Source organism: Equus przewalskii, unplaced genomic scaffold (assembly GCF_037783145.1).
Source record: "Equus przewalskii isolate Varuska unplaced genomic scaffold, EquPr2 ChrUn-3, whole genome shotgun sequence".
Lineage (NCBI taxonomy): Eukaryota > Metazoa > Chordata > Mammalia > Perissodactyla > Equidae > Equus > Equus przewalskii.
This window is the reverse complement of record NW_027228751.1, coordinates 673,701-695,842: the sequence shown is the minus strand read 5'-3', so window position 1 is coordinate 695,842 and position 22,142 is coordinate 673,701. Positions and strand designations below refer to the sequence as shown.

The following is a 22,142-nucleotide window of genomic DNA, read 5'->3' as shown; positions in this document are numbered from 1 at the left end:
CCCAGAAAATAAATAAAATTTTGCATAGCAAAAACCATTGTAAGTAAATCTGAAACACAAATGACAAGTTGGAAAAATTATTTGAAACTTATAGCCCACAAAGAGGGCTAATCTCCCTACATAAGGGCTAAAAAATAAGAAAAAGACTAACAACCCAATAGAAAAATAGGCAAAAGCGTACACAATCTCTCATTTACCAACAAAAGAAAAAAATATATAAATAGCTCTTAGACAAATAGAGATGCCCAATCTAAATGCAAATCAAAATCTTACTTATCAGATTGATAAACATTCAAAAGACTGACAATTTCTACTGGTGAGGCTGGGAGAAACATGCACTTTCATACATTGCTCTTAGGAGCAAAAGATGGTATAACCCTGGAGTGAAGTCAGCATCACAGTGGAGTGAGCTCTTCCCTTAGACTCTCCTCCCTAAGATACAACATAAAAGATGCTCATAAACCAACAGAGGACATTCACACAACACAAGAGACATCTGAGAGATCCACACAGCGGAGGGTGTGGAGGTGCTGGACCCCCCAGGAGGCAGGGAAGGAGGTAAGGGTATCTCCCCTCCCTCCCCAAATGGCAGTGATCCAGGGCATGGGACCACATGCAGCTCTGAGCAGCCCTCTGCAGGGATGCCTTCGCTCTCAGAGTTGCCTCCCAGTCCATGGGAAAGCTCTACACCAAGGAGGCTAAGAAATCATGGGAGAGTATTCACCAAGCCAAACAGCCCAGGAGGGCAGACAGTGAGGGCAGAGTAGGAGCACCCGTGGGATTGTACACACGAAAGAAAGAATCCCCCTCCATCACCACGTGGTGCACCAGCTCAGCTGGTCAGACACAGCAAAGGACCCCTGACAGAGTGCCTGCGCATACGTGTGTAAAGCAGTGGCTGCCAACAGGCAAAAGGAGATGGGCCCTGTCAACACTGCTTCCCAAGAACAGGCACAGCTGCCAGTGATCGTGGTGGGCTCAGAATACACAGCTCCTGACCCACTGCCAGTGGCAGCAGATGGAATCTGCGAGCAGACACTACCACTGTACGATGGCACAATTCCACCCAATCAAATAGTATGAAGAGGTATATTAACACTCCAGATCAGAAGGAAAACAACAAGCACTCAGATATCAATCCTGAAGTCATACAATTTTACAATATAAATGACAGAGAATTCAAAATAGCTTTCATAAAACGTTACAAAAAACTCAGAAAGACAGTTCAATGAAATCAGGCATAAAATTAATGAACAGAGCATATTCTTCACAAAAGAGCTTGAAACTACAAAAAAGGAATCAGAAATGTTGGAGATTAAAAACACAATGAATGAGGTGAAGAAAAATCTGGAGTCCTTAAATAGAGCTGATTTATGGAGGATAGAATCCGCAATTTAGATGACAGAAATATAGAAATGCTTCAGGTAGAGGAGGAAAGAGAAGACTAAAAAGAAAATGAAGAAATTCTCCTAGAAATATCCTATTCAATTAGGAAATGCAACATAAGGATTATAGGTATTGCAAGAGGGAGGAGAGAAGAGGAAAGGAGCAAAGAGCTTGTTCAAAGAAATAATAGATGAGAACTGCTAAAAGAACTCATAACTACGTCAATGTAAAATAAAACCTTCTCCGAGGCATATATTAGTAAAACTGGCAAAAGTCAATGAGAAAGAAAAGATATTAAGGGCAGCAAGGCAGAAGAAAATAACCTACAAAGGAACTCCTATTGGGCTGTCAGCAGATTTCTCAGCAGAGAGTTTACAGGCTAGAAGAGTGTGGAATGATAGATTTAAAATTCTAGGGTCTGGCCCCATGGCCAAGTGGTTAAGTTCACGCACTCCGCTGTAGGCGGCCCAGTGTTTCGTTGGTTCAAATCCTGGGTGCAGACATGGCATTGCTCATCAAACCACACTGAGGCAGCGTCCCACATGCCACAACTAGAAGGACCCACAACGAAGAATATACAACTATGTACCGGGGGGCTTTAGGGAGAAAAAGGAAAAAAATACAATCTTTAAAAATAAAAAATAAATAAAATTCTAAAAGATAAACACTTTCAGCCAAGAATACTCTATCCAGCAAAAATATCCTTCAGATATGATGGAGAAATAAAAACTTTCCCAGATAAACAAAAGCTGAGGGAGTTCATTGACACAAAACACCTCCCACAGGAAATGATCAAGGTCCTTATACCTGAAAAAAAAGAAAGCGTTTACAAAGCCTTGAGCAAGGAGATAAATAGGCAGACAAAATCAGAAAACTGCAGTTCTCTATCAGAACAGGTTAGCAAACACATACTTATGACATTAAAGATAAAGGGAAGAAAACATCAAAAATAACTATAATCACTTCATTTTAACAACAAACTCACAACACAAAATGGAATAAGTTGTAACAACAACTCAGACGGAGAAGAGGAAAGGGATGGAACCCACCAACTAAGGAAATGAGTTCATCAGAAAATAGACTACCTCATCTATGAGATCTTTTATACAAACCTCATGATAACGACTAAACAAAAAACTGGAACAGAGACACAAATGTTAAACAATGAGAAAACCATCATAGAGAACCACCAAACTGAATTGGCAGTTGGGGAAACACACAGGATGAGAAAGAAGGGAAATACAGAACAACTGGAAAACAAGTGATAAAATGGCAGTAGTAAACCCTCATATATCGATAATCACTCTAAATGTAAATGGACTGTTCAATCAAAAGACACAGAATGGCTGGATGAATTAAAAAACAAGACCCAAAAATATGCCACCTCCACGAAACATATCTCAGCTCTAAAGACAAACACAGGCTCAGAGTGAAGGGATGGAAGATGATACTCCAAGCTAATGGCAAACAAAAGAAAGTAGGCGTTGCCATACTTATATCACAAAAAGTAGACTTCAAGATAAAAAAAGCAAGAGAGACAAAGAGGGGCAGTATATAATGACAAAGGGGACACTCCACCAACGGGACATAACTCTTATAAACATATATGCACCTAACACAGGAGCACCAAAGTACACAAAGCAACTATTAATAGGCCTAAAAGGAGATATTAACAGCAACATAATAACAGTAGGAGATCTCAACACCCCATTTACATGAACGGATAGATCATCCAGAGGAAAGTCAACAAGGAAATAGTGAAATTAAGAGAAAAGCTAGACCAGACAGATGTAATAGATATATATAGAATACTCCATGCAAAAACAGTAAAACACACCTTCTTCTCACGTGCACATGGAACATTCTCAAAGACAGACCATATTTTGGGAAATAACACAAGCCTCAATAAATTTAAGAAGACTGAAATCACCTCAAGGATCTTTTCCAACCATAATGCTATGAAACTAGAAATTAACTACAAGAGGGGCTGGCCCAGTGGTGCAGCAGTTAAGTTCGCACGTTCTGCTTTGGTGGCCTGGGGTTGGCAGGTTCGGATCCCAGGTGCGTACCTACCCCCTGCTTATCAAGCCATGCCATGGCAGGCATCCCACATATAAAGTAGAGGAAGATGGGCACGCATGTTAGCTCAGGGCTGATCTTCCTCAGCAAAAAAAGGAGGATTGGCAGCAGATGTTAGTTCAGGGCTGATCTTCCTCAAAAAAAAAAAAAAGAAACAAAGAAATTAACTACAAGAAGAAAGCTAGGAAAGTGACAAATATGTGGAGACTAAACAACATGCTCCTGAACAACCAATGGACCATTGACGAAATTAAAAAAGAAATCTGACTAAAAAACAAAGACAAATGAAGATGAAAACACACCGTACCAACTCATATGGGATGCAGCAAAAGTGGTCCTGAGAGGGAAGTTCATAACAATACAGGCTCACCTTAACGAATGAGAAAAATCTCAAATAAGCAATCTCAAACTACACCAAACAGAAATAGAAGGAGAAGAACAAACAAAGCCCAAAGTCAGCAGAAGGAGGGAAATAATAAAAATTAGAACAGAAATAAATGAAATTGAAAGAAAAAGAAAAGACAGTAGAAAGGACCAATGAAACTAAGAGCTGGTTCTTCTAGAAGATAAACAAAATTGACAAACCCTTAGCCAGACTCACTGAGAAAAAAAGAAAAGACTCAAATAAATAAAATGAGAAATGAAAGAGGAGAAATTACAATGGAAACCAAAGAAATACAAAGGATTATAAGAGAACACTATGAAAAACTATATGCCAACAAATTGGACAATCTAGAAGAAATGAAATGGACAAATTCTTAGACTCATACAACCTCCCACAACTAAATCAAGAAGAAATAGAGAATCTGAATAGACCAATCAAAAGCAAGGAGATTGAAAACAGTAATCAAAAACCAACCAAAAAATAAAAGTCCAGGACCAGACGGCTTCTCTGGAGAATTCTGCCAAACACTCAAAGATTTAATACCCATTCTTCTCAACCTGTTCCAAAAAATTGAAGAAGACAGAACACTTTCTAACACATTCTATGAGGCCAACATCACTGATTCCAAGGCTAGACAAGGACAACACAAAGAAGGAAAATTACAGGCCAATATCGCTGTTGAACATAGCGACATATTTGTTGTTCAACAAAATATTGGAACTGAATACAGCAATACATTAAAAGGATTATACACCATGAGAAAGTGGGACTTATACCAGGGATGCAGGGATGGTTCAATGTGATACACCACGTTAACAAAATGAGGAACAAAAACCACATGATCATCTCAAAAGATGCAGAGAAAGCATATGACAAGATCCTACATTCATTTATGATAAAAAACTCTGAATAAAATGGGTATAGAAGGAAGGTACATCAACATAATAAAGGCCATATATGACAAACCCACTGCCAACATCATACTCAATGGAAAAAAACTGAAAGCCATCCATCTGAGAACTGGAACAAGACAAAGGTGCCCACTCTCACCACTCTTACTCAACATAGTCCTGGAAGTTTTGGCCAGAGCAATTAGGCAAGAAAAAGAAATGAAAGGTATCCAAATTGGCAATGAAGAAATGAAGCTCTCATTGTTTGCAGATGACATGATTTTATATACAGAAAACCCTAGAGAATCCATCAGAAAACTATCAGAAATAATCAACAACTACAGCAAAGTTGCAGGGTACAAAATCAACTTACGAAACTCAGTTGCATTTCTATACTCTAATAACAAACTAACAAAAAGAGAACTCAAGAATACAATCCAGGGGGTCGGCCTGGTGGCGCAGCAGTTAAGTGTGCATGTTCTGCTTCGGCAGCCCGGGGTTTGCCAGTTCAGATCCCGGGAGCAGATATGGCACCACCTGGCACGCCATGCTGTGGTAGGCATCCCACATATAAAGTAGAGGAAGATGGGCATGGATGTTAGCTGAGGGCCAGTCTTCCTCAGCAAAAAGAGGAGGATGGGTGGCAGTTGTTAGCTCAGGGCTAGTCTTCCTCAAAAAAAAAAAAAAAAAGAATACAATCCAACTTACAATCTCAACACAAAGAATAAAATATCTAGGAATAAACCTAAGTAAGGAGGTGAAAGACCTATACAATGAAAACTATAAGACATTGTTGAAAGAAATTGATGATGACATAAAGAAATGGAACGATATTCCATGCACATGGATTGGAAGAATAAACATAGTTAAAATGTCCAAACTACCTAAACCAACCCACAGATTCAATGCAATCCCAATCAGAATCCCAATGACATTCTTCATGGGAATAGAACAAAGAATCCTAAAATTCATATGGGGCCAAAAAAGACCCCAAATAGCTAAAGCAATCCTGAGAAAAAAGAACAAAGCTGGAGGCATCACAATCCCTGACTTCAAAATATACTGCAAAGCTACAGTAATCAAAACAGCATGCTACTGGTACAAAAACAGACATACAGATCAATGGAACAGAACTGAAAGCCCAGAAATAAAACCACACATCTACAGACAGCTAATCTTCAACAAAGGAGCTAAGAACATACAATGCAGAAAGGAAAAACCTCTTTAATAAATGGTGTTGGGAAAACTGGACAGCCACATGCAAAAGAATGAAAGTAGACCATTATCTTTTGCCATACACAAAGATGAACTCAAAACGGATTAAAGACTTGAAGCTAAGACACGAAACTGCAAAACTCCTAGAAGAAAATATAGGCAAGCTACTCTTTGACATCAGTCTTAGAAGGATCTTTTTGAATATTAAGTCTAGCTGGGCAAGTGAAACAAAAGGAATAAATAAACAAATGGGACTTGAGCAGAGTAAAGAGATTTTGCAATGTGAACAAAACCAGCAACAGAATGTTAAGACAACCCACTAACTTGGAGAAAAGATTTCCAAATCATATATCCAACAAGGGGTTAGTCTCCAAAATATATAAAGAACTCATACAACTTAACAAGAAAAAGCAAACAACCTGATCACAAAGTGGGCAGAGGATATGAATGGACATTTTTGCAAAGAAAATATACAGATGGCCAACAGGCACATGAAAAGATGCTTGACATCACTAATCACTAGGGAAATGAAAATCAAAACTGTAATGAGATATCACCTTATACCTGTTAGAATGGCTATACCTACCAAGATGAAAAACAATAAATGTTGGAGAGGTTGTGGAGGAAAGGGAACCCTCATACACTGCTGGTGGGAATGCAAACTGGTACAGCCACTATGGAAAACAGTATGGATATTTCTCAAAAAATTAAAAATAGAAATACCATACGACCCAGCTATTCCACTATTGGGTATTTATTCAAAGAACTTGAAATTAACAATTCAAAAAAGACTTACGCACCCCTATGTTCTTCGCAGCATTATTCACAACAGCCAAGATGTGGAAGCAACCCAAGTGCCCACCGACTGATGAATGGATAAAGAAGAGATGGTTTATATATACAATGGAATACTACTCAGACATAAAAAAAGACAAAACTGTCCCATTCACAACAACACGGATGGATCTTGAGGGTATTAGGTTAAGAGAAATATGCCAGACAGAGAAAGACAAACACTATATGATTTCACTCATATGTGGAAGATAAAAAAAACACATGGACAAAGACAACAGATTAGTGGTTACCAGAGGGGAAAGGAGTTGGGGGTAGGCATAAGGGGTAAAGGGGCATATATATATGGTGACTGACCAATAATAATGTACAACTGAAACTTAATGTTATAAACTATTATGACTTCAATACAAAAATGATATAACCCCAATTTGCCAAGTTTATAAGTTTATATTTCAGTCTATCATCTACCACTTGTGTAACATATAGCTTTCAGGTGCATAGTATATACTAATACAAAGGTACTTTAAAGTATACAAAGACAAGGCCCGGTGGAGCAGTGGTTAAGTTCCCACGTTCCACTTTGGTGGTCCAGGGTTCGCCGGTTCGGATCCCAGGTGCGGACATGGCACCGCTTGGCAAGCCATGCTGCGATAGGCATCCTACATATAAAGTAGAGGAAGATAGGCATGGATGTTAGCTCAGGGCCAGTCTTCCTCAGCAAAGAGAGGAGGATTGGCAACAGATGTTAGCTCAGGGCTAATCTTCCTCTAAAAAAAAAAGATAAGGCCGGCTTTATGGCATACTGGTTAAGTTTACAACCCTTAGCTCTCACTCTTTTTTACTGTGAATGTCTGACTATCATGTTGGTCAAATGTAAATCCTATAACCCAGATTTTATCTCAGTTGTGAATAACTTAAAATCACCAAATTATTACGCCTATTTGTTTTCCTTAAGTGCCACAAAGGCACAGATGTGTAATAAAGAAGAAATGATACTTGGAAAATCAAACTCACTCTTTACTTTAGTACCTTTAGATAGCTGTAATGAAAAAGGAACCTGAGAGCTCTAAGAATGGGATGTGGAAACCATGTTTGGTTTTATGGCTATTTCCATCCCCAAGGATTAGTAATCTAGATCTTTACACATTTGAAACAGCTTTAGATGATATAAGGGAATTCTAAAACAATCAACTGAAAGATCTCAGTAGCAACAGCAGACACAGTATTACAGAAGTCAATGCTAATTTAGGGTATGAGAGTAAGGAAGGACATACATATTCAATAGCAGATGTGGTCACTCACCTGTCGAATCGACATGGTGCAGAGAATATACAGGAAGATGAAGGAACAGTCTGTGGTGTCATCCCCCAACAGATTTCGATGAGACAGCCCTTGGATGTAGGAAAGGGGGGTGAAAGGAAGCTTTGCCACCACTCTACCATCAAATCTACAAAGGAAAAAACAAAGAATTGTTATTTTTGGAAGATTGACAAGCTACTTAGTTCCCGAGATGAATCTGGGACAGAAATAGAACATTAAGTCCCTTGATCTCTAAAAAACAAAGAAAGGGTGATATTCTAAAAAGAGACCTGAAGTACAAGGATGTAAGGAAAGGCCTAGATTTTTCCCATCAATCTTTTTCTAAACAGGTGATTCTTAATTTTTTCAGTATCAGGACCCCTTAACACTCTGAAAAATTACTGAGGAACCCAGTAAGTTTTCATTTAGAGGTCATATCTATCAATATTTACTGTTCTATAAATTAAAACTGAGAAATGTTAAAATATTTGTTAAATCATTTAAAAGGTAAAATCATAAAAAGGTAAATAATCATTTAAAAGGTAAAATCATAAAAAGGTAAATAATCATTATAGTTGACATAAATATTTTATGAAAAATAAGTATATTTTCTAAAACAAAAAAGAAATTAGTGAGAAGAAAGGCTTTTTTTTTCTTTTAAATCTCTTTAATGTTTTATTTAACAGAATACTGCTGGATTCCCATAGCTCCTTCAGCATTCAAGCTGTTGCAATATTACACATCATGGAGCCTCTGGAAAATTCCACTGTTCATTCATGAGAGAATGAGAGTGAAAAAGGCAAATGATGTCCTAGAACTATTACGACAATAATTTTGACCTCAAGGACCTCCTCAGAGTCTCAGAGAGCCCCCCACTGTCCTAAACCATGACACCAATAATATATTATAAACCCTCTTTTCCAAGACTCAAAGATTCCCAATATACACGCTAACAGGACAAACATTTCTGAACAGAAATTCATGGAAAACATAGTAGTGAATGAAAAAAGTAGATTATTAAATTGTATATACAGTATACTGAGATAACTTTTAACATACTTTGTGTCTGAAAGTAATTCCTTTTTTTTCCAAAATAAAAAAGAGAAATATTTCTAAAAGAGAAAAGCTTAGAAAAAAGCTAGAAAAAAATACCTACCAGTATATATACATTGACATGCTGGGGATATAACCTTCTTTCATACTTTTCTATGAATAAGTTGTATAATTGTATACAACTTATTATATATATAGTATATAGTTGTATAATCAGACAACAATAAAAATTATAAAAATTAATGTGGTTATGGACAGTGATAAATTAGCCAAATAAAGTATTTGGTTCCAGTTAAAGTGGGTAGAAAATTCCCTCTTAGAAAAACACTTGGTGTTTAGAATGTTTCTATGGAAAGAGAGGAAAAAGAGAGGTAGCAATACCATCTTTGTCTTTGGGAAAAAAATTCCTAAATATTCAAACTATTATGGTTCTAAAGAGCTTCTTACACAACTGTACTCCAAAGAATACAGAATAGAATGAACTATCTTCTACATGTATGATTACCCACTTACTACTTCCAATTGCCTTCCTAGTTTATATTTATACAGGAAAAGTGCTCAATCATGAAGTGACTTTACCTGTATATGACAAAAATATTTAAAGATCTGCTTGAAGTAATCATTGTCATTCTTTTCTACTAAGCTAACAAAAGCAAAACAAAAGTAGTAATGTTTCCAGGAGAAGATACTTCCATTGACTCATAAGAAGTATTAAATGCAGTTGTTCCAATATTTTCTGCTTATATGCCCTATACAGCATGCTGCTCTGGTATGCCACTCTGACTATCCTTCTGTGGAGTTAAGCTGTGAGAAGAAGGGATGGAACAGATACAGTCCAAGATGTTTATCCCCTCTTACTGTTAACGTACAGATCCAACAAATTCATCTTAAGTAGTTATTTTAATTTTTGTTATTTTCAACTTGAAATTGTAACCAAAAAGAAAACCTTTTAGAACTAATAAACAAATTCAATAAAGTTTCAGAATACAAAATTAACATACAAAAATCAGTTGCATTTCTATACACTAACAATGAACTATCTGGAAGAGAAATAAAATAATCCCATTTACAATAGCATTAAAAAGAATAAAATACCTAAGCATAAATTTAACCAAAGAGGTGAGAGATCTACACACAGAAAACTATAAGACACTGATGAAAGAAATTGAAGAAGACAAAAATAAATGAAAAGATATTGGAAGAGTTAATATTGTTACAATGTCTATACTACCCAAAGCCACTGATAGAGTCAACACAATCTCTATCAAAATTCCAACAGATTTTTCACAGAAACAGAAAAAGCAATCCTAAAGTTCATATGGAATCACAAGAAACCCCTAATAGCTAAAGCAATCTTGAGAAAGAACAAAGCTAGAGGCATCACATTTCCTGATTTTAAACTATATCACAAAGCTACAGTAATCAAAATAGTATGGTACTGACATAAAATGGACGAATGGAACAGAACAGAAGGCCAAGAAATATACCCACACATATATGGTCAACTAATATTTGACAAAGGAACCAAGAATATTCAATATGAGAAAGGATAGTCTCTTCAAACTATCAAAATATCCAGTGTTGGGAAAACTGGATATTCACATGCAAAAGAACGATACTGGACCCGTATCTTACACAACTCACAAAAAGTAATTCAAAATGGATTAAAGTCTTAAACATAAGACCTGAAACTGTAAACTCCTAGAGGAAAAGCTCCTTACATTGATCTTGGCAATGATTTTTTGGATATGAGACCAAAAGCACAAGCAACAAAAATCAACGAATGGGACTACATCAAACTAAAAAGCTTCAGCACAGCAAAAGAAACAATCAACAAAATGAAAAAGCAAACTATGGAATGGGAGACAATATTTGCAAACCATATATCTCATAAGGGTTTAATACCCAAGATCTATAAGGAACTATATAATTCAATAGCAAAATAATAATAATAATAACAATCTGATTAAAAAGTAGGTAGAGGATCTGAATAGACACTTTTCCAAACAAGACACACAAACGGCCAAGAAGTACAAGAAAAGACGCTCACATCACTAACCATTAGGGAAATGCAAATCAAAACCACAACAAGATATCACCTCACATCTGTGAGAATGGCTATTATCAAAAAGACAAGAAACAACAGATGCTGGCAAGGACATAGGGAAAAGGGAACCCATGTGCACTGTTGGTGGAATGTAAATAGGTACAGCCACTAGGGAAAACAGAACGAAAGTTCCCCAAAAGATTAAAATAGAACTACTATATGATCAGCAATCCACTTCTGGGTATATAGCCAAAGGAAATAACACAAATTATTATCTCAAAGAGATTATCGGGACCTCCACGTTCATTACAGCACTATTCACAATAGTCAAGACATGGAAACAACCTAAGTGTCCACTGACAGATGAATGCACAAAGAAAATGTGAGATAGATATATTTACATATACACAATGGAATAGTACTTAACCATATAAAAAGAAATCCTGCCATTTGTGACAACATGGGCATTATGCTAAGTGAAATAAGTCAGACAAAGATAAATACTGTATGATATCATTTATATGTGGAATCTAAAAAAGTTGTACTCATAGAAACAGAGTTAGATTGGTGGTTGCCAGGGGCCGGGGAGTGGGGAAAATGGGGTGATGTTGGTGAAAGGGAACAAACTTCTAGTTACAAGATGAAAAATTTTTCAGGAATCTAACGTACAGCATAGTGATTATAGTTAACAATAGTGTATTATAAACTTGAAAGTTGCTAAGAGAGTAAATCTTAAATGTTTTCCCCAACACCACCACAAAAACAAAATGATAATTATGTAAGGTGAAGGATGTGTTACCCAACCTTATTGTGGTAATTATTTTGCAATATCTACATTGTACATCTTAAACATACACAATGTTATATGTCAATTATATCTCAATAAAGCTGAAAAAAAAGATTAAACCAAAGGAAAACCTTTTATGTTTTGTAAGTTATTCATTTATGCGAAACTGAACAACCACTATGCATGAGACCTTAAACCAGCCACAAATGTGAAAAAAAAAGAAACTTCTGAAAATTCTTACTTTTAACGAATTAATTTTTCCAGGAGACTAGAAGCTCGTCACAGGAATAGCTAAGTGAACTGGCATCTAGCTTAATAAAGAAAAGAGTTAGGGAGAGAAGGGGAAAGGTGCAAAGAGAGAGAGGGCTTATAATAGGTAAATTATTTCTTTAAGTGCACTTACTCTCTGTGATTCTAGAGGACAGGAACTACTCACGAATGGAGAAGTACAGGGAGGCATATTTTGGCCCAGTAAAAGGAATTATTTTTAAGCCCTCAAAGCTACTCAATGGCGGGGGGGGGGGGGGGGGCGGGGGGGGACCAGCCTGGTGGTGTAGTGGTTAAGTTTGTGTACTCCGCTTTGGTGGCCCGGGGTTCGCAGGTTCAGATTCCGAGTACAGACCTAGCACTGCTTGTCAAGCCACACTGCGGCGGCATCCCACATAAAATAGAGTAAGATTGGCACAGATGTTAGCTCAGTGACAATCTTCCTCAAGCAAAAAGAGGTAGACTGGCAACAGATGTTGACTCAGGACCAACCTTCCTCACCAAATTAAAAAAAAAAACAAAGAAATCAAACAAACAATTAAACCACTACTAAATAAAAGTATGTTATCTCAGAAACCATCAAGGTCCTCATTGTTGGAAATAACTGAACAGAGAATGGAAAATTATCTACTAGAGGTATTATTGAAAGGATTTCTGTATTGGGACAGAAGTTATGTGTTAAATGACTTGCAAGATCTCTTCTAAGATTGTAATGTTTCAGCTTTACAGAAATGATCCAGGAAGAGAAAAAAAAAAGAGAAATAAATAGCTAAATTCAATGCCTCCTATTGCTCTGGCAATCTGGGAGCTCAGGTCCTTCCCATCTTAGTCTAACCTTAGGCATTTTTCTTAAAATCTGACAGCTGTCAACAAATGTTAAGACTGAACGGGGTATTAGCGATAGGTATTCCAATCTATAATCAACAGAAGATCAAAGTGAAACTCAGAGAAATTATGTTAGATTGAATAATTCGGTTCAATACAACCAAAATATATACTAGACTTTTAATTTCACATGCCAGCCTATAAAGAATAGAGATATAGCCTTTAACTTGTAGGTGCTGACAGTCTTAGACACAATAATATTACATATTTTGAAATGTACAGGGCACAAAGACCACAACAAAAACATGAACACAATATAGCAATTTTGTTCCTTGGTATCTATCCAAAGGAGTTAAAACACGTTCACACAAAAACCACACACAGATTTTTATAGCAGCTTTATTCACAACTGTCAAAACTCAGAAGCAACCAATATGTCCTTGACTAGGTGAACAGATAAAGAAACTGTGGTACATCCAAACAACGGAATATTATCCAGTGCTAAAAAGAAATGAGCTATCAAGCCATGAAAAGACATGGAAGAACCTTAAATGTATACTATTAAATGAAAGAAGCCAATCTGAAAAGGCTAAATACTATATGATTAAAATCATATGACATTGTGGAAGAGGCAAAACCACAGAGACAGTAAAAAGATCAGTGGTTGCCAGGAGCTGGGGTGGTGGAAGAGAAAAGGGATGAACAGGCAGAGCACAGAGGACTTTTCCGGCACTGCAAGTACTTTGTATCTACTATAATAGTTGATACATATCATTATACATTATACTCCAAACCCATAGGCACACCAAGAGTGAACCCTAATGAAAACTATGGACTTTGAGTGGTTATGAAGCGTCAATGTAGGTTCATCAACTGTAACAAATGTACCACTCTGATGGAAGATGTTGGTAACGGGGGAGGCTATGCATGTGTGGGAGCAGGAGGTATACAGGAAATCTCTGTACTTTGCTCTCAATTTTGTTATAAAACTAAAATTGCTCTAAAAAAATAGTCTTAAAAAAATGAATACAGGGGCCGGCCCTGTGGCCAAGTGGTTAAGTTCGCGCGCTCCACTTCAGCGGCCCAGGGTTTCTCTGGTTTGGATCCTGGGCATGGACATGGCACTGCTTGTCAGGCCACGCTGAGGTAGCGTTACACATGCCACAACTAGAAGGACCCACAACTAAAATATACAACTATGTTCTGGGGGATTTGAGGAGGAAAAAGCCAAAAAAAGATTGGAGACAGTTGTTAGCTCAAGTGCCAATCTTTAAAAAAAAAGAAATGAATACAGCACTAGAATATATACTAAAACACTTATATTATGTGAACCTCCACCAGTACTGTAAAACAAAACAAGCAAAAATCTGCTGATTGCCAGTGTTCTGAATAAAAAGAAAATAGTCTACTTAAGAACAAGAACAGCCTTCCTTTTTGCCAACAGCAACCTTTTACAAGAAGACTGATTATAACGAAGCTTTTCAAATCATTTCCTCCTGAAGATAGTGTATTTGATTTCTTCGATTTCTATAGCTTGGAAAACCTATACTATAAGAAAAAGCATCTAACACCATTTCATCTTGTACTGACGAACTGCGTAAATAGTCAGGCATTTCAATATTGGTCTACGGCCAAATAACTTCATCACCAAATATTTGCTGAGTACTTAATTATATGGTACATGCTTTTAAGAAAATGGCCCTTGACTCGAGAGCTTTAAGAATTGAAAAATAAATGAAAATACATAAGACATTCAATGCTAGATGGTTTATGTAAGTGACAATGCTATGAAAACTCAGCAGAGAAAACATTTGGGGGCTCTGCTGACTAGGAAAGTAATTCTGTTCCTCATATTTTCTTGTATATATATATATATTTTTTTTTTTTTAAAGATTTTATTTTTTCCTCCTTCTCCCCAAAGCCCCTCGGTACATAGTTGTGTATTCTTCGTTGTGGGTTCTTCTAGTTGTGGCATGTGGGACGCTGCCTCAGCGTGGTCTGATGAGCAGTGCCATGTCCGTGCCCAGGATTCGAACTAACGAAACACTGGGCCGCCTGCAGCGGAGCGTGCGAACTTAACCACTCCGCCACAGGGCCTGCCCCTCTTGTATATATTTTTGAAAACCGCAGTCCTCTAAAAATTTCATAAATATCAAAGTAGCAATATAGGCAATCTCTTCATCTTGTTCCCATCTTTATTAGATTATCTTTAGTATTTCAATATTAAGTACTTAGCCCTCTTCTGATTGTTCTAATTCAATTCAGATTAGAACTAGAGGCAAGTGGGAGAAGAAGGGAGGGAGAGAGGGAGAAAGGGTGGAAATTTGGAAAGAATGAGACAAATTATTTGTCTCATCACATGATTATCTAGAAAACCAGAGAATCAACTTAAAACCCACTACAAAGGTGCCAAGAACATATGATGGAAAAAAGATAGTCTCTTCAATAAATGGTGTTGGGAAAACTGGACAGCATATGCAAAAGAATGAAGGTAGACCACTATCTCACACCATACACAAAAATAAACTCAAAATGGATCAAAGACTTGAAGATACATCCTGAAACCATAAAACTCCTGGAAAGTAATATTGGTAGTACACTCTTTGACATCTAACGAAAAAGGATCTTTTCAAACACCATGTCCTCTCAGACAAGGGAAACAGGAGAAAAAATAAACAAGTGGGAATTCATCAGGCTAAAGAGCTTCTGCAACACAAAAGAAACTAGGATCAAAACAAAGAGACAATCCACCAACTGGGAGAAAATATTTGCAAATCATATATCTGACAAGAGGTTAATCTCCATCATATATAAGGAACTCACACAAATGAACAATAAGAAAGCAAACAACCTGATCAAAAAGTGGGCAGAAGAGATGAACAGACATTTTTCCAAAGAAGATATACAGATGGCCAATAAACACATGAAAAGATGTTCAACATCACTAATCATCAGGGAAATGCAAATCAAAACTACACTAAGATACTACCTTACGCCTGTTAAAATGGCTATAATCACTAAGACTAAAAATAACAAACGTTGGAGAGGGTGTGGAGAGAAGGGAACCTTCACACACTGCTGGTGGGAATGCCAACTGGTGCAACCACTATAGAAAACTGTATGGAGAGTCCTCAAAAAACTAAAGATAGAACTACCATATGACCCAGCTATCCCACTACTGGGTATCTACCCAAACAATTTGAAATCAACAATCCAAAGTAACATATGCATCCCTATGTTCATTGCACCACTATTCACAATAGCCAAGACATGGAAGCAACCCAAGCACCCATCGACTGATGATTGGATAAAGAAGATGCAGTATATATATACAATGGAATACTACTCAGCCAGAAAAAAAGCCAAATTCATCCCTTTTGCAATAACATGGAAGGACCCAGAGGGAATTATGCTAAGCGAAATAAGCCAGTCTGAGAAAGACAAACACCAGATTATTTCCCTCATATGTGGAATATAAATAAACACTGGGACAATGAAAACAGTTCAGTGGTTACCAGGTGGAGGGGGGCACAGCGGGTGAAGAGGAGCACTTATGTGGTGGCAGTCAAGAAATAATGTACAATCGAAATCTCACATTGATGTAAACTATTATGAACTCAATAAAAAAAAACCCCAAAAAAACAAAAAACACCCACTATAACCTCTTAGAGTTAGGGAAGATGATCACTTAGAAAACAAAATCACAAAATTTGGTAACCTATTTATATACCAGTAGCAATGAGCTAGAAAATATAAGATCTATGCAACACTTATTTGAAAGGAAACTACAAACAGTAGGTAAAATAGACTAGCAGAAATATCATATTCCCAGATGGGAATATTAAAAATTATAAAGGTGTCTAATATTTCAAAATTAATGTATAAATTTAGTAAAATTTCAATCAAAACTTGAAAGGACTTATTTTAGAGGAACCTGACAAATGAGTGATACCAAAATTCATTTGAAAGAATAAGTATCTCAGGAACAGTGAACAGTGCAGTTAGAGCAGAACAACCCGTAGACAGCGATACAAAATAAAGTTTAAAAAACAGGCTGGGCCAAAGCATGGAGTGCCATGAAAGCCAAGTTAAGGAGTTTGGACTTCAATCAGTAGTCAGAGTGGCACGATGAGAAGTATGGACTTTAGAGTTAGACAAGGGTTAAATCCCAGCTGAAAATTTACTAGCTTTCAGACTTTGGGCAAGTTAAGTAACTTGGAGTCTCATAGCCTCATCAGTAAAATAAAGATTATAATCCTTATCTCAGAAGGCTAAGACTAAAAGGGTAACATATGTAAAGGGTTTAGTGTAGCGCCCAACACACAGTTACTAGTCAATCAGTAGCAGACATTGTTATTAGGCAATGAATAACATGCTTTTGAGGCTGGTTAACTTAACCATGTTGTTGTGACAGGAGATGCCTGAAGGAGGGAGAGCTGTTAGGAAGCTACTGTGATACCCAAGGTTAAGAAGCAATAGAAGAGGGGAAAAAAGGAAATAAGCTGAAACTAGAATGGAAGCTGGTGCTAGGATGGATGACAAGAGGAGAGGGAGGAGGGGGGAAGAGAGGCAAGGCAGCCAGGCAGGCAGGCTGGCTGGGTGACTAGACAAAGAGAGGTAAACAGGAACTGTTTACTGATGGAACAGAGTGTTGATAGCGTTAGAGATAACTCAGTCTCTAGCACTAAATGTGGGACACAGTGGATATACTATAAATGTTTGCTGAGAGGAAGAAAGGTGGGGGGATTTCAATTCCAGATGACTAGAACTGAGTACCACTGAAAGACACACAAATATCAGGAGGAGTGCTGCTTTGGCAGAGAACACAATGGGTTCCAAGTAAGTCTCAAAGTAATGTAAAGAGAAATAAGCCTCTCCAAGGTCCAAAGACAGGCTGCTCTATAACCCAAGAAAAAGGCAAAATATAGCTGGGGTATAGTGTATTGTTACAGAATGTCTCCCTTTCTCTCTCTCCTTTTTAAGAAATCTCTAGAATGGCCCCTATATAGAAAAGAATAGTAAAATTTTAACTGGTAAATCAATATTTCCTATATAGATATCTATTCTATTCTAAGGCAGCTTGAAGGCTTAGACTGGGCAATTTTCTTTTACCTCCCACACAGTGTGAGGCACCAAATAATGGCATGCAGCTTTTTGAACTGAATAAATATTTTAAAAACATATTCACAGAAAATTAAAAACTGGAGGGAGAAAATCAAAAAAAGGCAAATCAGAATGATTATTAACTCAAGGGGTAAAAAAACACGAGATATATTATATTTTGTGGTTGTGTGTTTCCATGATTGTAATCAAATACATTAGTTTTGTTTAGTAATTAAACCAACTAGGAATTCAAATCAAAATTATATGCCAAGGTCTAGTTTTAACCACAGAAAAGTATCAAAGAGCTGGCAAATTCTTCTAAAAAGATGACCTAACTACCTCCTAGTATAAATAATGAACATAAGCCAAGATGATTCACTTCCATGTTTCACAACTTAGTTTACAAGTCAAGACCTCTCCTTACTTAAATGTAATGTCAACACTCTCTTATATTAAGGACATCATAGTCTTTGAAAATTAGATTCACATTACTGACCTGTCAAAAGGATATATGTAATTTTGCATTATTTTTTCCAAATAATGTTAATAGGTTAACACTGAAATATCTAGACTCTCAATATTTATTTCTGGGATGAGCCTGTCTTCAAGACTCTCTGAGCTATCATGGGCTAAAATAAATAAACTACAACCTAAGAGTCTTTAGAAGACATTTTCATCAATAACACTCAGACTCTCATAGTTTGAAACTTTGGTTTCACTGCAAATGATTCACTAGTATTTTCATAAATGAACCATTGGCATCTTAGAAATCAGTAATTATCATTTAAAATTTTTTCATTCATGTTTAAACGGGATCAAATTCTTACTTCAGAATAGTACAGATATCACAACAGAAGGAAGAGGGTCGTGTATTTACAAGTATTTTTTATTTACTCAGTAAACATCTGTATAAGTGCTGAACCCTAAGGATATAAAAACTATTACATGTAAGTACTATGAGGAATCTATAGTGTATTAGAGGGAGACAGACATAAGTTTGGCAAAAGAAGAATTGGGAAAAGTTTCATAAAGAAGTAACCTTTGACTTGAGTTTTGGAAGATAATCAAGTATTTGCAAGGTGTGGGGAGAAACACACATTTTGTGTCACAGATACAAAAGTGTGAAATAACTTGGGCTTGGAGTCAAAAAGGACTTTTCAGCAAGAAATAAGCCAGAAAATATAGATAGGACAAAAACAGGTAAAGTTGAGACTTACTCCTATTGGTCACTGGTTTTCAAATAGATTTGGGCATCAGAATGAACTGTGAGGGTTTTATTAAAAAGCAGAAGCCTCGGCCACAACCTAGTCTTACAAGTCAGAATCTTTAAGCATGGGGTCTGGGCCTTAATATTACGTTCTTAATTGTGGTAAAAAGAAAACTAACAGAAACTTTTCAATTTTAACTGTTTTTAAGTGTACAGTACAGTAGTGTTAACTATACGCACACCTTGTTGTGCAACAGATCTCTAGAACTTTGATCTTGCAAAAATGAAACTCTATACCCATTGAGCAACAACTCTCCTTGTGCCCCTGAGTTCTTTTTTAAAGCTACAGAATGGTAAAAAAAAAAAAAAAAAAAAAAAATTAAAAGAATCTATATATTCATCAATAGGAAAACAGTTAAATAAAATATGGTAATCCATACCATGGGACACTATACACCAGCTAAAAACAACGGAAGAGATCTGGAAGTACTGATAAAGATTTCTAAACCCAAAGTTAAGTAAAAAGCAAGATGCAGAACAAGACATAGAGTATGAAACTGTTTAGGTAAAAAAAATAAAACTTAGAAGAAGGACACACTATCTATTAACATTTGTTTCTTTTTTTATAAAAAGAGGAATATTAGAGTTTGGAGAAAGGCAAAAGGTCACTATCACTTTTTTTTCTTTTTATATGCATCTTTAATTGATCAAAATTGTTGGGTAATAAGATTCCCATTTTACAGCTGAGAAGTTAGGTTATGCTTTAAATAATTTGTAGAAGGTTATACATTTAGTAAATGGGAAAGAAGCCTGAATTTTAACCCTTGTCATCTTAAGGTCCATTCTTTCTTTTTTAATAGATTTTACTTTTTAGAGTAGTTTTAGGTTTACAGCAAAATTGAACTGAAAGTACAGACTTCTCATACACCCCACACTCCTAAACAGTCTCTTAAACAATCAGTATCCCCCACCAGAGAGGTACTTCAATCACAACTGATGAACCTACATTGACAAATCAGTATTACCCGAAGTCCCTGGTTTACATTAGGGTTCACACTTGGTGGTGTACATTCTGTGGGTTTTAATAAATGTATGACATGTATCACCATGAAGTATCATACAGAATAGTTTTACACCTCTAAAAATTCTTTGTGCTCTGCTTATTCCCTTCTCCCTCACTCCTCTCCCTAACCCTGACAACCGCTGATCTTTTTACTCTCTCTCCAGTTTTGCCTTTTCCAGAATGTTACCTAGTTTGAATGATACAGTATGTAGCCTTTCCAGATTGACTTCTTTCACTCAGTAATATGCATTTAAGGTTCTTCAATGTCTTTTCATGGCCAATAGCCCAATTCTTTTTTTCTTTTTTTTTTTTTAGGAAGATTAGCCCTTAGCTAACATCTGCTGCCAATCCTCCTCTTTTTTTGGCTGAGGAAGACTGGCCCTGAGCTAACATCCGTGCCCATCTTCCTCTACTTTATATGTGGAACGCCTGCCACAGCACAGCTTATCAAGCTGTGCGTAGGTCCACACCTGGGATCCAAACTGGTGAACCTGGGCCACCGAAGTGGAATGTGCAAACTTAACTGCTGCGCCACCTGGCCGGCCCCAATAGCCCACTTCTTTTAGCACTGAATAACATTTTATTGTCTGGATGTACCGCAGTTTATTTATCCATTTACATCTCAGTTGCTTCCAAATTTTGGCAATTATGAATAAAGCTGCTACAAACATCTGTGTGCAGGTTTTTGTGTGAACATAAGTCTTCAACCCATTTGGGTTTACTTTCACTTTTTATCCTCTAGTATTCTATATTGTTTGAATTTTTTAGAAGCCTTTGTGTATTACTAGTATAACAAAACTATTCTTAAAAGCTCCATATTTGATTCTGATACACACTCGGTTGAGATTTACTGCATCAACTTTGGGAAGCTACCGACATATGATAAACAGGTCATTTCAAATCATCAGGGAAAATACGGTTTATTCACTATCTGGTATTGACAATGGCTAAGAACTTGATAAAATTGGAAACTAAACACCAAAATAATTATAGATGAAATGATCTAAATATAAAAAGCAGAAAATAGAAAAAAAATCTATAATCTGGTATGAGGAAGGCATTGTTTATATAACAGAAAAGAGTTAACAGATTTGACATAAAAATTTATATTTTCCATATATTTCCGAAAAGAGAGTTTAATAGCCTCAACAGATAAAGAATTCTTGAAAATAAGAAAATAAAAATGGAGGGAGAAGGAAGACATTAATTAGAAATTTAGAAATGGAAAAACATAATAAGTGTATGAAAAGATGCTAAACCACGCAAGTAATCAAAGAAATGCAAATTTTAAAAAGCAATAGTCTCCAACTATTAGACTGGCAAATATTAAAGATACATAATTACTAGTGAGGACAAATACATGCAGAAGACCACTCGTAAGTACTGATGGCAATAATATAAAAACATAAACTAATGACACCGTTCTAGAGAACAATCTGTATCAAAATTTTACCCGAGCCATCCTTCTGGATATACTCTGAGGAAAAAACAAGTATACGCTGGTGTACATACTATCTGTGAATATTCTATACGAAGATTAATAGAAGATTGGTTAAAAAATTAGGGTACATTCATTCAATGGAATACTTACAGACATTAAAAAAGAACATGTTAGAGCTATATGTACTGTATTTTAAAAATTATCGCAGGGAAATATAGCAGGTTACAAAACAACTGTCATTGTGTATAAAGATTTATATTTACAAAAATCTAAATGTTCATATACATATAGAAAAAGTAC

The 22,142-nt window shown here is 36.4% G+C and overlaps 1 protein-coding gene across 3 annotated transcripts in view; it reads right to left on the bottom strand.

Annotated features, from left to right (window-relative positions):
- The window catches only part of TMCO1 (transmembrane and coiled-coil domains 1), a 67,763-nt gene that overhangs the window by 12,014 nt on the left and 33,607 nt on the right, over positions 1-22,142 (bottom strand). For 2 of the 3 annotated variants that reach the window (XM_070608168.1, XM_070608167.1), the window contains exon 6: positions 8,053-8,197. In XM_070608168.1, coding sequence (XP_070464269.1) covers positions 8,053-8,197 — 145 coding nt within the window. Of the gene's footprint in view, positions 1-6,755; positions 6,821-8,052; positions 8,198-22,142 lie in introns of all 3 variants that reach the window. The other variant, XM_070608169.1, reaches the window with a different exon arrangement.